This window comes from Cyrtonyx montezumae, unplaced genomic scaffold (genome assembly GCF_038088225.1).
Source record: "Cyrtonyx montezumae isolate F1298 unplaced genomic scaffold, pur_monq_1.0 scaffold_10, whole genome shotgun sequence".
Taxonomy (NCBI): Eukaryota; Metazoa; Chordata; class Aves; order Galliformes; family Odontophoridae; genus Cyrtonyx; species Cyrtonyx montezumae.
In genome coordinates this window covers 36,076,572-36,092,892 of record NW_027071826.1, presented here as the reverse complement: position 1 = coordinate 36,092,892, position 16,321 = coordinate 36,076,572, and the positions used below count along the sequence as shown (strand labels likewise).

Below are 16,321 nucleotides of genomic sequence, written 5' to 3'. Positions count from 1 at the left end.
AAGATAACACTTCAAATATAATAGTTTTAGAGAGATTTCACTGAATTTGCAACACTTGCTGAATTAATTTTGTTGAGAATGACCAAAACCTCATAGTGAACGTGTTAGTATAATACAAATAGTACTTCAACAATACGGAGGCTGAAATACCATTATTAAAGTTTTCATTATTTTGTTAATTTCTGGTATATTCCACATTAAGATTTTAAGTGAGGGGGGGATGCCTTCAGAATGATAATTAGTCCTGAAATAAATATCTTTCACAATTTGAAATTAATTACAATTATACAACAATGCAATGGCTGTTGTAACTTATGGTGCTGTGATTTGGATTTCTGATTAAAATAGCACTGGTAACATAATGATGTTTTGGTTGTTACAGAGTAGTGCTTACACACAATTAAGGACTCTTCTACTTCTTGTGCTGCCTTGCCAATGAGAAAGCTGGAGATACTCAAGGAGCTGGAAAGGGACACAACTGGGATTGCTGACCCAGACTCACCAAAGACATATTTCATACCACATAGAGTTAGCAATAGAAGTCAGGGTGAAGGAGGAAGGGAGGACGTTCAGTGTTTTTTCTTTCTGAGAAACTGCTATATGTGCTGAGCCTGATTTTCCTGCAAGTGTCTGAACATCAGATGGAAAGCAGTGAATTAATTCCTTGCTTCGCTTTGCTTGCACATGCAGCTTTTGCTTTACCTAATAAACCATCTTCCCTCAACCCACAAGTTCTTATACTTTCATCTTTCCAATTTTCTCCATTCCACCTTGGCAGAGTGAGCAAGGGGCTGTGTGGTGCTGAGATGCTAGCTGGGGTTAAACCACAAGAGCATACATGCACATAACATAGATGCACGTAAAAAGCAACAACTGGCATCTGAGGCCAAGGTCCTCCAATCAAAAATCAAAGAACAAAGAAGTCACACTAAGCTGCAAAAACAAATTGAATATATAATTCATACCCCATGAAATAAAATTGCTTTCATGCTTCAGACACATTATTTTAGCCCAAATACCAGTAATTTATCCAAAAAAAATTTTAAGCATTTCATCAGTATTTTACTTAAATCATTCCATAGTCATTCCAAAATAAACGCAAAAACAACTAATGCAAATACCTTTCCTGATGCCCCAAATCAGACAGAAATTCATCTATGTGTCTTTGTAGTTCATTTCCTTCTAAATTTTTTAACTTCTTCAATTCACTCTGGAGGAAAAACCAAAGTTCTTTAGCCCCATTTTCAATTCTTCTCCTCAGTATTTCATGATCTTTCCCAAGGCCTCCTATTAAAAACAAACAAAAAAAAGCATCAGCAATTGTTAAGAAACTAACATCTGTGACATGTACTTCTAAAAAAAAATTTGGAATTCAAAGAAAGCATATCTACTAACCATCTCCTGTCTGCTTCTTATAGTTTTCTATCTGTTCTTTGGCCTTTAAAAGTTGCTCCTCTAAAGCATGTACTTTTCCTGCAGCTGGTCCCTGATCAATGGGCCCATCTGGTATCCTAGGATATACAAAATAAAGAAATATGATTTATAAACAAGTGATATTTGCTTAATTATATGTGATAACTCAGCTCTCCTTTTACTTTTGTTCCATGTTGGTTTGCTGTTCCTGGCATTTATTTTTCTTTTTAACTAGAAGACATTAAAATATATTAACATAAAGACATTAAAACCTTAAAGACGTACAGCAAAACAGTGTATAACATAGCTGCAGCACGTAGATTCTACCTAGGATTAAGCTACGCTATTTACAAGACTTCCCCTTACAGACAATACGAGGCCCTACTTAAGCAAGCAGTACTTGCAGCAGCTTAACTACTTTTCTGAGAAGAAATAATAAAAGACATTTGCTGGACTGACAGAGACACAAGCAAAGGCTAATTCAGGGATGTGCCTCCAAAGATTCAAGTTCTAGCTACTTTTTATTTTACAGAGTACATTCAGATCTTAAACTTTGGCTGCACATTTCTAGAGAGCCACAGCACTAGCACAGGAACTCCACTCTTCAATTAACTGTCCTACATATATATAAACATGATTTCATTGTTTCTTTTTAAGATTCAGCACAAGATCCCAGCTTCTTAAAGGCACCATTTTGAAAATTCTTCATGACTGCAGTTATCTCAATTCCTAATAATCCAAAACAATACTACCAAAAGTCACAACAACCATTTGTGAAACCTCTGGTATGTAAGGATAAGAGAAGTATGGAAACGCAGATCCTGAAACCTGTGAGACGCGTATCAGCCCTTCGAGTATTATAGTAGTTTGCTTATCATCTCAAAGTGAATTAACAAATTAACAAACTGAAACCATTAAACAATAGAAAGTAGATGATATCTTCTACTTGCTTCATGAATTAAAAATTAAGGGAGGGACAATAAAAAACCCTTTTAACTATGCAGAAATTAAACTTCTGGTGGATGTTAGCATAATTTTTTGCCAGACCAACAACGCCTCTTGCACAGAGAAAATGAAGGATAGAGGGAGCATAATCACCCTAAAATTGAAATTACATCACAGCAGTATCCTTTGAAGGAAGTCATTAACTTCAATGTCTCTCAGATCCAGATAACAAATAGTAACAAATCTAGGAGATAATAAAGTCCATTTTCGTGTAAACATTTTAAAGGGATATATACCTAATTTGTGCACAAGAAAGGTGTATTACATGAAGCTTAGCATTAAGACCCTTTTTTTTCCTCCCTTAGAGATAGAAGAGAAAGATATAAAAGAAGGCTAGTGTAACCTGATGGAAATTTACTAGAAAATTCTAAAGCCTTAAAACTCCCTATTAGAAGCAATTTAGGGATAGTTAGTGAGATATCTGTCCATGTACTCTTACCATTCATTCTACCACAATAAATAGAAAGGATTGATCTTACCATTCATTCTACCACAATAAATAGAAAGGATTGATCAACTGCTCATTTGTTTTGTTGTGCACTGAAGGAGCAAGCATAACAAAACTATGGAAAACATTCTAAGCTTAAACGTGTACTCACAAAATATCCTCCCCTCCTGTACAAACGAGCAAAGACCACATATTTGTGAATTTGATTCTACAACAAATACATTGTACAATACTGTACCAACCCATGGTACTACCATGCACAAGCCAACCTTAAAAAAAATAAAAACCAACAACATATTGAAATGAATTTCAGCTCCCACAGTAAGCTTTATAATCACAAGAATGAAATCTGTATATAATCCATCTGTTTGGTAACACAATTCTGATTGAGATAGAACTCACCACAAAATTACTGTAAACTTTCAAGGAGAAATTGAATGGCTTATTTCATATAAATCACATTCCCTAAAAGTAGAACTTGTAAAGTAGGGTACGTGATATAAAATTGTTATCATTGGAAATCTTCTGACAGCCTACAAATAAATTCAATCTGCTAAGGTAGCAATGAAATCCTATAGAAGGAAGAATAATATAAATTAAGCACAATAACTGCTATCACCTGAAACATTCAAGATTTAAAAAAAAAAGAAGAGTATATGTCATTTAAAAATTTGCTCTGACTTACTGAGATGAAAATATTTACAGTGCTTATATTGCTAGATAAAAAGAGCTAGGATAAAGTTAGGAAGGTATTATCCTATACTAGCTCTTTTTAAAAAGATTTTTAAAAATTACATCACTTCAGGATAAAACAAAAATAACTTTTTTTTCCTTAATCTGTTACTTCATCAGACTTGTAGTTACTGTCTTCCTCCAGTCTTAAAATTAAAGAAAAGATTTTTGTCAGTAATCAGTACAGCCTTCTTGTTAATGCCTTCTACCAGCATATTCTCCCTGAGTTAGAGATAAGGTACCATTTGAGGGAAAAGAGTTTGCAATCCTTACCGACGTTGACAATATTTATTCAGATAGCTTCCAGAGCAGACAATCCTATGAATAACACATACTTAGAAATAAGAATTCTTGTTGAAAAACATACTTAAGTTTCCACACCACAATGAGTTCTGACAACTGACTTGCTCCTTAAATTTGAGAAGTGAATTTAAAAGAAGTTTATCTAAATTATGATGATCCACGTCAACTATCAAGGAAATGTCAGTAAGCATCTAGGACATAACCTTCACTTACTGCTATGATAACATTGTAAATTAAGTTATAAATACAAAGTATATAGATTTATAACCCACTCACGCAGTCAGCCATGATAATGCATCATGTAGTAGTTTTATTTTAAGTATTTGCCTTGTTACTTACAAGTTACATCCACGTGCTGGTTCTTACCAGTTTAAAATAAACATAACTCCTTTATGAACTCATAAATATATTACTGTATAACTTTAAACATCAGAAATCAAGTCACATAGATGAGCAGTTTCTGCTTTGTCCCTTGTTTAATAAATGCAGCTGCACTCCAAGACAAAAAAAAGAGTTGTGCAATCCCCATCAGACCCATCACCAAGGCCAGTTTTTACCCTCTTGTAATATGGATGGAAAATTAACCCTCTGTAACCTGCATCTCTAAAGCAACATGAAGCACTTAAAAAACATAATGTAGTGACACTCAATTTTATCTCAGATGTTTTGAAAAATATTATAAATAAGTTTTAACCAAAAAATATAAAAATATAACAATATTTTCCTATTTCCAATGTATTGAAAGTTTACAATAATTAAGCAGCAAAAGGAAACATGAAAGATATCAAAAGCTCACACAAATGTTGTGAGAACAGACAACAGCAGACGTAGTTCCTTTTAACCAGTTTCTGATCACTCAAGAAAGGTAGTGATAACAATTTGGTAATAAGGAAGGAATAGCTTACCCCTTTCTCAGAATCACAACTCACTAGAAACTTCCTCAAGAAAGAATCCCTAAGTAGAGAACATTCCCGATCAGCTGCCAGTTCTTAAATGAGATAAAGGAGCTGATTTGTTTGCACCTGTGCTCTCAGGGCTGGATCCCCCCCCTACACCAGGTGCTCTATCACAGGTTCTGGCCATGACCTAATGGTTTCCATACAAATATTTTCTCATTCTTTCATTTACACCTTCCCAAGCTCTTTGCGTAGTGCTGGAAGGTTCTCAAGTAACTTAATCTACATTAGGATTGTCTTTTCTTTATTGATTATTAGCAGCTACAAACAAACAGAAGGAATTTAAGCTGCTACTTCACACTCCAAAGATAAAACCGCCCTAGTAAAGAAAAGTGAAAGGAAATATTAAAGAATATCTTTAGTGAGAAGAATTCCTAGCCAATTCAAATCAGCAGTGCTGATTTATATCTACTGAAGATGCATCCCTTTCCTTTAATTCATTATTGGAAAAAAAGAAAAAAACAAACAGTAAAGAGCAGAAGTTCACAGCATATACCTGAATAATTTTCTTCCTCAAATCTTGGCCCTGTGAGATCATCTCAACCTTGAATTTGTGACATTTAAATGCATCTAGCAGAAAATAATAAATTTTTAAATATTTTAAGATAATATTTTAAATCACATCAAAAATATCCTTCAACACTTCAATTCCCCTTCCACACTTATTAGGTTCTGCAGGTTTAGTGTGTCCAGAAACTGACCAGAAAAATCTACAGAAATACTCGAATAGATTTGTATATGATCAATTGATCCGGAGGTTGAATTCCATCCCAGACTCCTCCAACTACATTAAAGCAATTGCAGCATTCTTCCAATATGAAAATACTATCTCTTTGCTTTGAAGCTACACTCAAAAACAAGAAAATAATGACTAGAGTTACGGGTTCTTAGTTTTATTTGATTAGATTTTGCCCTTTTTCACTCCTGCTCCACTCAGTAACACATGATCCCATTCAAATAATGGAACAGGTTACTGTATTTATTAGAACGATTGCAGATTAAATATGAAATATTTAGTAGACTTTAGGGAATAAATATATATCCTTAAATATAAATGAAATGTGACATATTAGTAACACAAACATAATATGAACACATTTAAGAAGATTATCGGTCTCTGAAGAGAATTGTGAAAAAAATGGTTCCTATATTGTCATGTAAATATGCTAGGAAAGAATGATGTAACAATAAAAGACAAAAATGTGAACATCTTTCCCAGCAACTTAGAATACAAGAATACATGAACCATGAATATATTTTAAAATGAAGTTTAGGGAAGAGATGATGGCAATCAAACACCTTTTCCAGCTTCCATTTACAAAATCAGAAATTGTAAAAGTAACTGTTTTAAGCTCTCCTCCTCCTAAAGGCCTTATGGCATCTATATGCAACAAGGACAGCCTTCAGCAATCATACCATAAACGAACTAGTAAATTCAAAATTCAGACAAAATTGAATGCAGGCTAACAATGAAACATTTTGCAATATTTTGATTTATTTTACATTCTAGCATGTTTTCCTAAGTAATAACAGAAATTGTAGCAAAGGATTCTCTTCTTGCCGCAAGGCCTACGACATCTACAAACATACTGTGTTCATGAAAGAACTCTTCCAATTCTACTTGAAATAGAACATTAAAATGCATGAAAGAACTTCATGTTATTATTTTGTACAGATGAAATTTAGGCTTCTTCTAAAATAAACCCAGATTAGCTCACACCAATATTGTTTATAAATATGTAAGGATTATTGTAATTCTCTAAAACTCTTTATACAACAATAATCATGCACAGAATTTCTAAAGCTCAGGCAATACAAAACACCTTTAATTTCATTTCTCTTTTGCAACACTAGTATAGATCCGTGCACATTTATAGCTCACAAGTAAAGTTTTCACAGGGGATCACACAGACCAAAGAAAAAAACAGTCACTTCTCACCTAAGATTTTCCTAATTCAATGTGAAAAAGAAACAATACCTGAAATCATCAGAGGTGCAATACAAAAGTGCACTATGTTCATAAAGGAAAATCTTAAATTCAGGCAATTTTCAAAAAGAACAGGATTGTTCCAAGTCACACTACTGCATGATCAAGGTGAATGGTTAAAAAAAAAAACTCACTTGGACTCACAAAAATGCTACAAAAATATGAACCATTCTTAAACAGTATGGACAATAAATTACAGACATAAAAATTATGAGAATATAATGTCCTTTGGGAAATCAAACACACATTTTAGACTAACAAAACGAAAACAACTCATTGCCTTAAACCCTAATTCTACTCTACTTCCTCACACACATTCCGCACACCCTCCACAGAAGAAAAGCAACTATGGGCTAAATAGGCTTTTGTGTTTTAAGCATCATAAAACAAAAAAAAAAAAAAAAAAAAAGGGCTAATCAAAGTTCTGTTTTGGATATGACAGGTAATAGCTCCTTATGTGCTTGGTTTTGCATACAGTTAAGATGTTTTTGGTTTTAGGGATGAGAGGCCAATATGTAAATCAGTAGCAAGATAGCATTAAAATCTCAGAGTGGAAAGATCACTTATTGTTGTTACATACTTGGTTTCACAGACAACTAAAAGTGTCTAAGCACAGCCTGGCCCTTAGTTTCAACCATCCCAGATGACTGAGCTCTTTTATCAAGTGAAGATGAAGTCAAAGAAACTACAAGAACCCAACGTAATGAGAAATACCAGGCAAACAAAATGTACTGTACTTAAGCATATTTTACTATATAAGTAGGAACTACAAGCAATTAAAGATAAAAATACCAGTTTTCTCTAACTTCAGAATAGAAATTGATTCAATGTCTTCTAGCTACACAGTTCTTGTAATCATATCCACTTTCTGTTCCTTTCCTCCTTGCCATAGCTACCTGGTATTAATTGTACAGCTGAACACTATGGTAGTTTTCTGGTATTCACAAAGCTGCTGTGCCCACCGAGATAAACTAAATTAACTTGGGGCATCTTTTCCGCCTGCAAATTTTATCTAATTATGTCAAAATATGTTTACTAGTGAAGTTAATCTGATGTTTATTACTCCAATTTTCCAGCTAGGCATCCCTGCAATGTTTAAATTGCCAACGATTTTAAGCTGGAATTACTACTGAAATATGTTTAAATTCATGTATATACTTAACCCTGTTTAATGACACAATATATTCTACATTTAAAGCAACAGTAAGCTTCTAATTTATTTTCTGAAGTTGAGGTGATTTTGTTTCTTTGGTACATGTTCACAGCAGCACTAATCTCTTGCAAGACACAAACTGAAACCATTGTTGTCTACCACCTCATGTTAAGCAGCCATGTCACTATAAAACTATGAATAGGATATTTTAAAGCCAGCAGTTATTTTTACCTCCACTTGCTGTATCTGGCAAACACAGAAACAAGATACTGAAATCCTATAACACAATTATGATTAATAAATGATGAGGGTTGAACAAGATACATTTTTCAAACATATTTGCGAATGAATGTTCTCCAAAACATTGTGGTTTTTGTTCAACAGAAATAATGGAAATCTTTTACAGTGTCTAACATTACCTCACTCCTTCAAAAGACTATGTCATCCAGACCCAGGAACATGTGTGTGTACTGCTAAACAAATAGGACTTCAAAGTCATTTTAGATTTTCTTGCGCAGGAGTTTCAAATTCTTCTGTAGCTACATAAAATCACTCAGAGAAACGGTCTCAAAAAACCTCAGCGACATATTCATATAAGCACTGAATTGAATCCAGTTACAATACTAGTTGATTGCCTAGTCTAATTCTAGAAATTCGCAGCCATTATCTGAAGTATAGGGAAAGAATGTTCTAATCTAACATGCTTAGATTAGAAATAAACTCATGGTTTCATTGATACAAATCAAAGCAAGCTATAATCTACATGTTACATACACCAAGTCCCACATATGGTCAAGAGCTTATTTTAGAACCACTGTTGACTTTTTTTCTAATTAGCACTTCAACTTTGTTATGGACCCTATATTATCAACTCTAGAAAAGTACAGTGTACCTCCTCAAGGCTTGTGGAGTGTTGAGACTCTGCTTTTAGGCTCCAGATGTCCTGCTTATCCAGGAAGAAAAAAAAAATTCCCAAAACAGAACGTTTGCTGACAAGCTTGAATTAATTGCTGAAGGCCTGAATTTATTGCCAGCTATCAAGAGCACTTCTACACATGCCCTGGTGTCTGAATGTGATTGTGAAGCAGAAGTAAATTAATTCAGATCACTGAATCACATTATATATATACATTTATTTATTTTTAAATAAAAATCTCCCATTCCCTAAAATCTTGCACTGAGTTTTGCTCCTCTGGTTTTCTGCAAAAAACATACAAAAACTCCACACGTGTCCCTGCAATTAAGTTAGGCTTTTAAGGTCACGTGCAACAACGTTCATGCAACCTAGATCCAACCCTAATAAGTTCTTCCTCAAGAAGTTTGCAGGAACATAATACAGAGATATCAGAAGGGATACCTAAGTCAAGAGCTCTGTCTGATAATGTGACAGCAAACACTTTGAAATATAATAGTTTCAATTCATAATACAACAAATAATTAGGAAAAGTGAAATGATCATACAATTCTACAAGTATCATTACAGGTTTAGCAGCAAAGTAAAGAAAAATATCAGTGATAAGCAGTTCATCTTAAGCAAGTTGACATGTATCTTCAACAAGCCGTACAAAGGTTCACCATATGAAAACGAAGGCTTACAGTTACCGCACACAGAAACGTACAAAAGTCACTAGCTTTTCCAATCTGTTTCAACATCACAGGAATTGCAGCTGTTTTAAGTTGACAGTGAGGAGTCACTCAGAACAGAACTCTGTTATAGTGGCAGCAGTAGTCAGATATAATTAAATAATAACTTTAAGTTAAAGCAAAACTAAATGTATGACATTATTTAATTCCTTTAAATGTGTTGGCACATTTTCAGTTATAGCAGTGATTCAAATACTTCTACATTTTTAAATATGCTAAATCTGAAGTTTTAAAAAAAACTTTAGATCTGATTTTTTATTATTTTATATCATCATTTTCTGAATAACTTTAATTATTTTTAGGTCCTACCTGAGAGATTCTGCCATCCGCCTTAAGTCTTCATTTTGTTGCTTTAAACGTTCAAGTTTAGCAAGAATCTTGGATAATTCGCGACTAGAGTGATCTGGGTGCTCACTGTCTCGTACGAGGTGTCCACCAATATAGAAGAGTAAAGTTCCCCAAGCAAAGAGGATGAGCATAATCCAACGCCAGGAACCAGTCCATGGCCGCATTTTCAGATGCTCAGTTCACTCCAGAACTGCTTCTGTTCATAAAGCAACACACATTTTAAGTCCTTATCCTGTACAGAAGTGGACAATTTCAGTTCCTCCACTTCACCACATTGTACTGGAGAAAAATTATTCTCAGTATGTCTCACTGCAACTCCTTAGTGAAGATCCTTATGGAGTTGAACATAGAAAGAATTAACATTGTATTGTTCTTGGATTATATTCTGTGGAAAGAATTAAAAGAAAAATCGGAAATTAAAGTTCTGATATATAACAATATATGTGATTGCAATTAAGCTAAATGTGTTATCTTTAACATTCAGTAAAGATAACTGAAAATGTTAATATTTTTCTGACTACATAAAAAAGAAAAGCACTTTTAAATTTCCACTGAGTTGAAGAACAAATCACATAAACAATGTGCAATTATTTCTGTTTTTTAAATGACCAGAAGAAATACAGGAGAAATATTTATCAGTTCTGTCATTTCACATCTTAAAATAATTAAAAAATAATCCCATGGTAACCTTCTTAGCCTCATTTATCACCACCAAAGTTTCTACTCAGTTATAATTTCACCTTCATTTTTTCCCCAGTTTTACGAATTCCCTTTTCCATTATCCAATCATAAATAATATCCTATAACTAAATACTAAACAATCATAGCCATTCTAACAAAATATTTTACTACTGCCAAGTACTTCACCCTAGTGGCAGTTGTAACACAAATTAAGCAATTGCAAGCATGGTAAAGGCTGTAAGGAAGAGTTTCTAGATAAACAATCCATTGCCTACCTTTGTTTCTTGTGTCCCTTGAAATGACCATGTAAAAATAAAACCAAAATGCAAACAATACAACTTCTCCCTTCACCTTTCCACTACACTTGCTAAAGAAAGCAATAAACTCTAAAAAAATAAGAAGAGAGTTTTCAAGTGAGCCTATGTGGCACTATCATACTCACACACTTGAAAATATGGCTTGAGCTCGTTAATTTTTAACACGAGGTTGCTCCCAAACCCATTATGGCAAGTAATATGAATATAAGTATGAAAATGCCTAAAAAGTGCAGTCCGTCATCTAAACAGACTGCATCCTTTAAAAAAAAATGTAATATCACCTCAAGTCATTTTTTACTTGGCAAAATTGTTAAAACGACTGTACTAGAAATCTCTAAACTTGAACCAATAGACATGCCCAAAATGTTCAAAAGCATTTCTCACACCATCTGATTATCATTATTCCAATCATACTCAATTTTCAAAATTTTCTTCCGATTCTCAGATTTGTAAATCTACCAAATTTTCACTGAGATGCTATCCACACCCACATTCTCCCAAATTATTCTTCCATGTAATCATTCCTTAACCTTAATTTCCTTTTCCTTCCATTCAGCTTTTTCTGCAGTTTCAATTCCTTTTCAAGTTTAGAGAAAAGATTTCCCAGTGACTTACAAATTCACTTGATCCTAGAGATGCACACTAAGCACTTATATCCAGATAGGAAAAATCAAAGGTGAAAATTAATTTAAAATCCTGAAAGTTTTCTATTGTTATTTTGTGGGAGGGCTTTAGTTTGTATACATTTGAAAGAGACACCAAAATTCCACTTAAGACTAGTAAGATGGCATGCAAGATGGAAATGGTAAAGATCTGTAGTACTTCTCTCAGGCCTTTCCATCTAAAGCTTTTTTGACAACATGAATTATGACCTGACCTGTTTTCTTTGAAAGCAAGGTCAGAATTGCATGTTTAAGAGCATGTTTTCTTCTGCAGATCTCTAATATAACTTTATACATATTTTATTTTAACTTGGTAGAAGTGTGAAACTAAATTATAAAGGCCCACCTTATGTCAAAGAATACAGGACATAATCAGAGCTCACAGGAGATTGTTACCATAAGCAAAGCAAGACTGGTGTCAAATCAGCCACCTGCAGGACTAATTACATTATAAAGCCCCTATGGACTGAAGTTAAAGTTCTAATTGGCAAAGATGTATGCATATGGTTAAGTTTTACACTACAAAAACTTAAAGTGAATGTTAAATTGAAAGTAAAGTATCACCTTCAGTAAGCTGTTTCTAAGGTTTAATTTAATGTATGACTTTAATATAAAAAGCCAGCATAAAATGCATCAGTATTTAATGAAACAAAAAAGCTATTATAAATAATTAGGAATACACATTCATTAATGCAACAATTGAATGGAAACGAAAGCTGTAAGAAAATAAGTCACATTAAAATTTATTTACTGCTAAATGCACAGCGTAGAAAAAGCAGTTAGTGTGACAAATTTATTTAGACTCCAGTAAAGATAGGATAGAATATTTACATAAAAATAAGTGTCTGCTTTAATGCCTTAAAAATCAAATTGTTCATATTACAATGTAATCCACAATTCATTGTAAGCGTAGAAAATGTTTTGTGGTCAAACTAAAAGGAAAGATTTTGCTTAAAAACACTACTTCAGAGGAACGAATGCAGTGTTTACAAAATGACTAGAGGAAATGGAAAGGAGAATGCTAACTTAATTAAAATGACCTCTTTTAAAAACGAGAGACTGAAGTGTATCTCCATAATCATCATCATAAGAAAAATATGCATTCAAGTCAAAGTACTTTCCTTACAGCAAAAATAATTAATTAATGAAATAAGATATGCTACGCATATGATGTCTTGTGGTTATTTTCAGATTTTGGAGATACTTAAAATTAGAAATTTGAATAGCTCAAAACCATCAGTTCAAGTTAGCAGATATTTTCTAAGATTTAAATTAGGTCCTCATTAACTTAATACTTGAAATGTTCTTTCAGTAAAAATTTCAGTCAGAGTGGAGATTCCCCACTGGTTTTTACATGCTGATCAGAATTATGGCCCCAGAATAGTATTACATTTTTCCTGGCAATATACAATTTAAGATATTTTAGACTTGGTTCTAAGCAAGCGTACTTTTGGCTCAACTGTCCACTCTATTCAAGTGTACCTTACATAAGCTGAAAACAAACAAAAAAAAAAGCTACTTGTGAAGCAGAATTCTTGTATCACTATAGCTAACACATACACCATTATATTTAACAGCATATACGTTATCCGCAAATCTTTTTCACGGTATGAAATAGGAAACTCACTCCAGTACTGAAACTCACTCCACTATTAGGGGGTATAACAATGACTTTTTGATCACTAAATGTGAAACACTGAAAAAAGCACGATACATTCATTATACCTGTGACTTAGATTGAACTCTTAAATCATGGTTAATTTCTCTTAATACATAATTTCACTAACTGAACTATCTCCTTGGGAAAGCATGCTACTCTGAGCAAAGTTAAACTGCTCTGCTCTTAGGAAAAAAAATCCTGTGAAATCTAACCCCATGTGACAATGTATGATGGCACAGCCTCTGAAAAAGGATTGAAAACTAAAGAATAATTATTTTAACATTAAAATCATGCTAGTTTTTGATACAAATAAGCAAAAGGTCACAAATATTATGGGCTTAGAAAATATTTCTTCAGTCAAAACCTGCATCTTGATATTTCATGTCACCATGCCACAGAAACCTCTTCATTAACTAATTGAATTTCACCTGGAAAATGAAAAAAAAAAAAAAAACAAACAACAAAAAAAAACAACAGCGACAACAGCAACAACAACAACAACAAAAAAGAAAAAAAAAGAAAAACCACCACAACTGGTTTTCCTTAACCTGTTACCAAAATCCTGCTGCAAAACTCCTACTTTCAATGCTTAAAGGCCTTCTTTAATTTTCAAATTAAATATATACGTTGTGAATTTGCACTTGTTTTCTTGCACAAGAATAAATTCTGTTTAGAAAGCTTTTCTGTACCCAAAAGTGAGTCTACAGAAAGCAAACATAACCTTTCCCAGACCTATGCGCTAGTTCGAATTGGACAAGCACTTCATTACAGGAGACGTAATTACAAGCTTTCCATATCTTGGAGAAGCTCCCATTCAGATTAAGTCTTCTCATAATATATGGAATCATAATTGTATACACAACACATCAGATATTGCCAGTATCTTGCACGAAACAAATACTTGCTTTTCTCTTTGAACTTACTCCGTGTGATGCATTCCAGGACTGGATTTGTCTTTTTCATGGCCACTTTACTTTAGTAGTCCTCAACCATGAAAGCTTCAAATCTTTCTGCATGTATACCTCTTCAAATTGATGAGCTCCCATCCTATAAACAGAAGTTCTTAGTTTTAATCCTTTCCACTTGGTGTTATTTTATTATTAGTAGTAATAATTTAGCCTACTCTACCAGTCCAGTATCACAAGTAAAATAATTGTTGCACATTATTCTGATTGTCACAACCATTATCTTCTGTGTGACCCAACTTCCATTCGAGTCCATTATATTTGGGACAGTCATATCACATCATGTTTACCTAAAATAAATAACTGCAGTCCATAGGAATTGCACAAATATTTGTTCTTCTCCAGTCCATTATTCTTCCTTCCAGCATGAGTCAATGTCAGTTCACACCTTCAGCCACTTCCTTTTCTAATGCATTTTCTGGAATGTGTTTTGCAGTATTACGTATGTATACTTAATCACTGTGTAAAGTTACTCCATTTTTCTTTCTATTTACATGCATCATAGATAATAAGCAAACATAATCACAAGTCTTATTTATTCTTACATCCATACCTCCAGCTTTGCTACTGCTTCCATAAAAGCCTAATTGTATATCTCCATGGATCACTACAAGCAATCTCTCTGATTCTCCCTTTGTATACTCCCTTATAATTTTGTGTGAGATGAGCAGATTATTTATACAATCAGTAGATTATTCTAATTAAACAATTTCTTAATGGAATTCACCATCCATTTGAATTACATTGCAAGTGCAGATTTATTCAATAATGAAGCCTTCATATACTATAATTTCTGATTTCAGCACATAAAACTCCCTGGCAGGAGGAAATCAACAGCACTTGTGACTTTTAAGCCAGTAGTATACATAAGACTTTGAATGTGAAACAGTTCAAGAGGAGTGTAACATTAACCAAAGTAAAAACATTTTACAGGTAGACATCAACAAACTAAGTATTTCATGTAGGCAGATACTGCTGTTTCAGGAAGCAATTGATGCAGTTTTAAACAAAAGAGAAATGCAGCTTACTTCCCAAAAGCCTTCAAAGTTCTCTCTCAAAAGTACAAATAAAAAGCAACCAGGAATTTTTCTTTCAGAGAGAGAAGACAATGAATTGTTGGAATAACATGTACAAGAAAAGTATATAGAGAGACTCCAAGAAAAGTATATAGAGAGACTCATTTCAATACTTATTGCAATAAGTACAGCAGTATTTGGTTTTACAATCCCTTTTTGAACTACTAAAATAATACATTAACCAGAAAGGTAAAAAAAAACTACCTTTGCTTTAAATTAACTAACCAAATGCCTTTCTAAAATACAGTTATCTTACTAAACATACAAGAAATCTACATAAGAAGAAAGGTTTACTTATTCTTGTTTTTTTACCGTATTAACACCATACAAGTCTAATATAATATAGCTACAACCAAGAACAAATTATTAAAAATTCAAACACCAAGCATATTCTTTCTCTAGAGTAATAATAAGTCAATAATTGACTGATAGCTGATGTAAAAACCTAATTTCAAAAGAAAATAGGAAGAGTGAGTGTAAATCTGTGGAAATGATATTATGTAACTGATATTATTATTTAATATGTTATTATTTAAATGTACTAAAACCAACATCTCAAGTGCACTAAAGGAACCAGCTATTGAAACAGATGATTTAATGAACTAATGGATTCTCCTCCACTTATTCAATTTATATTGAAGCACCAAAAGATGTTTACTAAAAATAAACTAGTTCACAAGAGTTTAACAATAATTGAGTCTTGGCCTGCACAAGTCAGGTAGGACTGGATAACAAAAAAAAAAAAGCGCATGCCTTTCCTCTTAAAACTTTTTATGTTCTTAATAAAGCATTGAACTTAACGCCCATAGTTATGTGAAATACTTCTCAGAATCAGTAGAATATCACTAGAGCAAGGCAGGCCAGTCTTCTTAGCCTACATCAACTTCATAGCCACACACCAAAATCTCAGCATGGTCAATAGCCACATACCACACCACAAATCTTGAAGGGAAAAAGAAATCAGAACAACA

At 33.3% G+C, this 16,321-nt stretch overlaps 1 protein-coding gene across 4 annotated transcripts in view; it reads right to left on the bottom strand.

The window, feature by feature from the left end:
* Positions 1 to 16,321, bottom strand: part of FUT8 (fucosyltransferase 8) — a 74,197-nt gene that overhangs the window by 28,852 nt on the left and 29,024 nt on the right. For 3 of the 4 annotated variants that reach the window (XM_065754944.1, XM_065754942.1, XM_065754943.1), the window contains 4 exons: positions 14,233 to 14,356; positions 9,951 to 10,374; positions 1,396 to 1,511; positions 1,122 to 1,287 (listed from right to left, as the gene is read on the bottom strand). In XM_065754944.1, the coding sequence (XP_065611016.1) occupies positions 1,122 to 1,287; positions 1,396 to 1,511; positions 9,951 to 10,153 (485 nt within the window). In that variant the 5' untranslated portion in view covers positions 10,154 to 10,374; positions 14,233 to 14,356. The remainder of the gene's footprint in view (positions 1 to 1,121; positions 1,288 to 1,395; positions 1,512 to 9,950; positions 10,375 to 14,232; positions 14,357 to 16,321) is intronic. The other variant, XM_065754945.1, reaches the window with a different exon arrangement.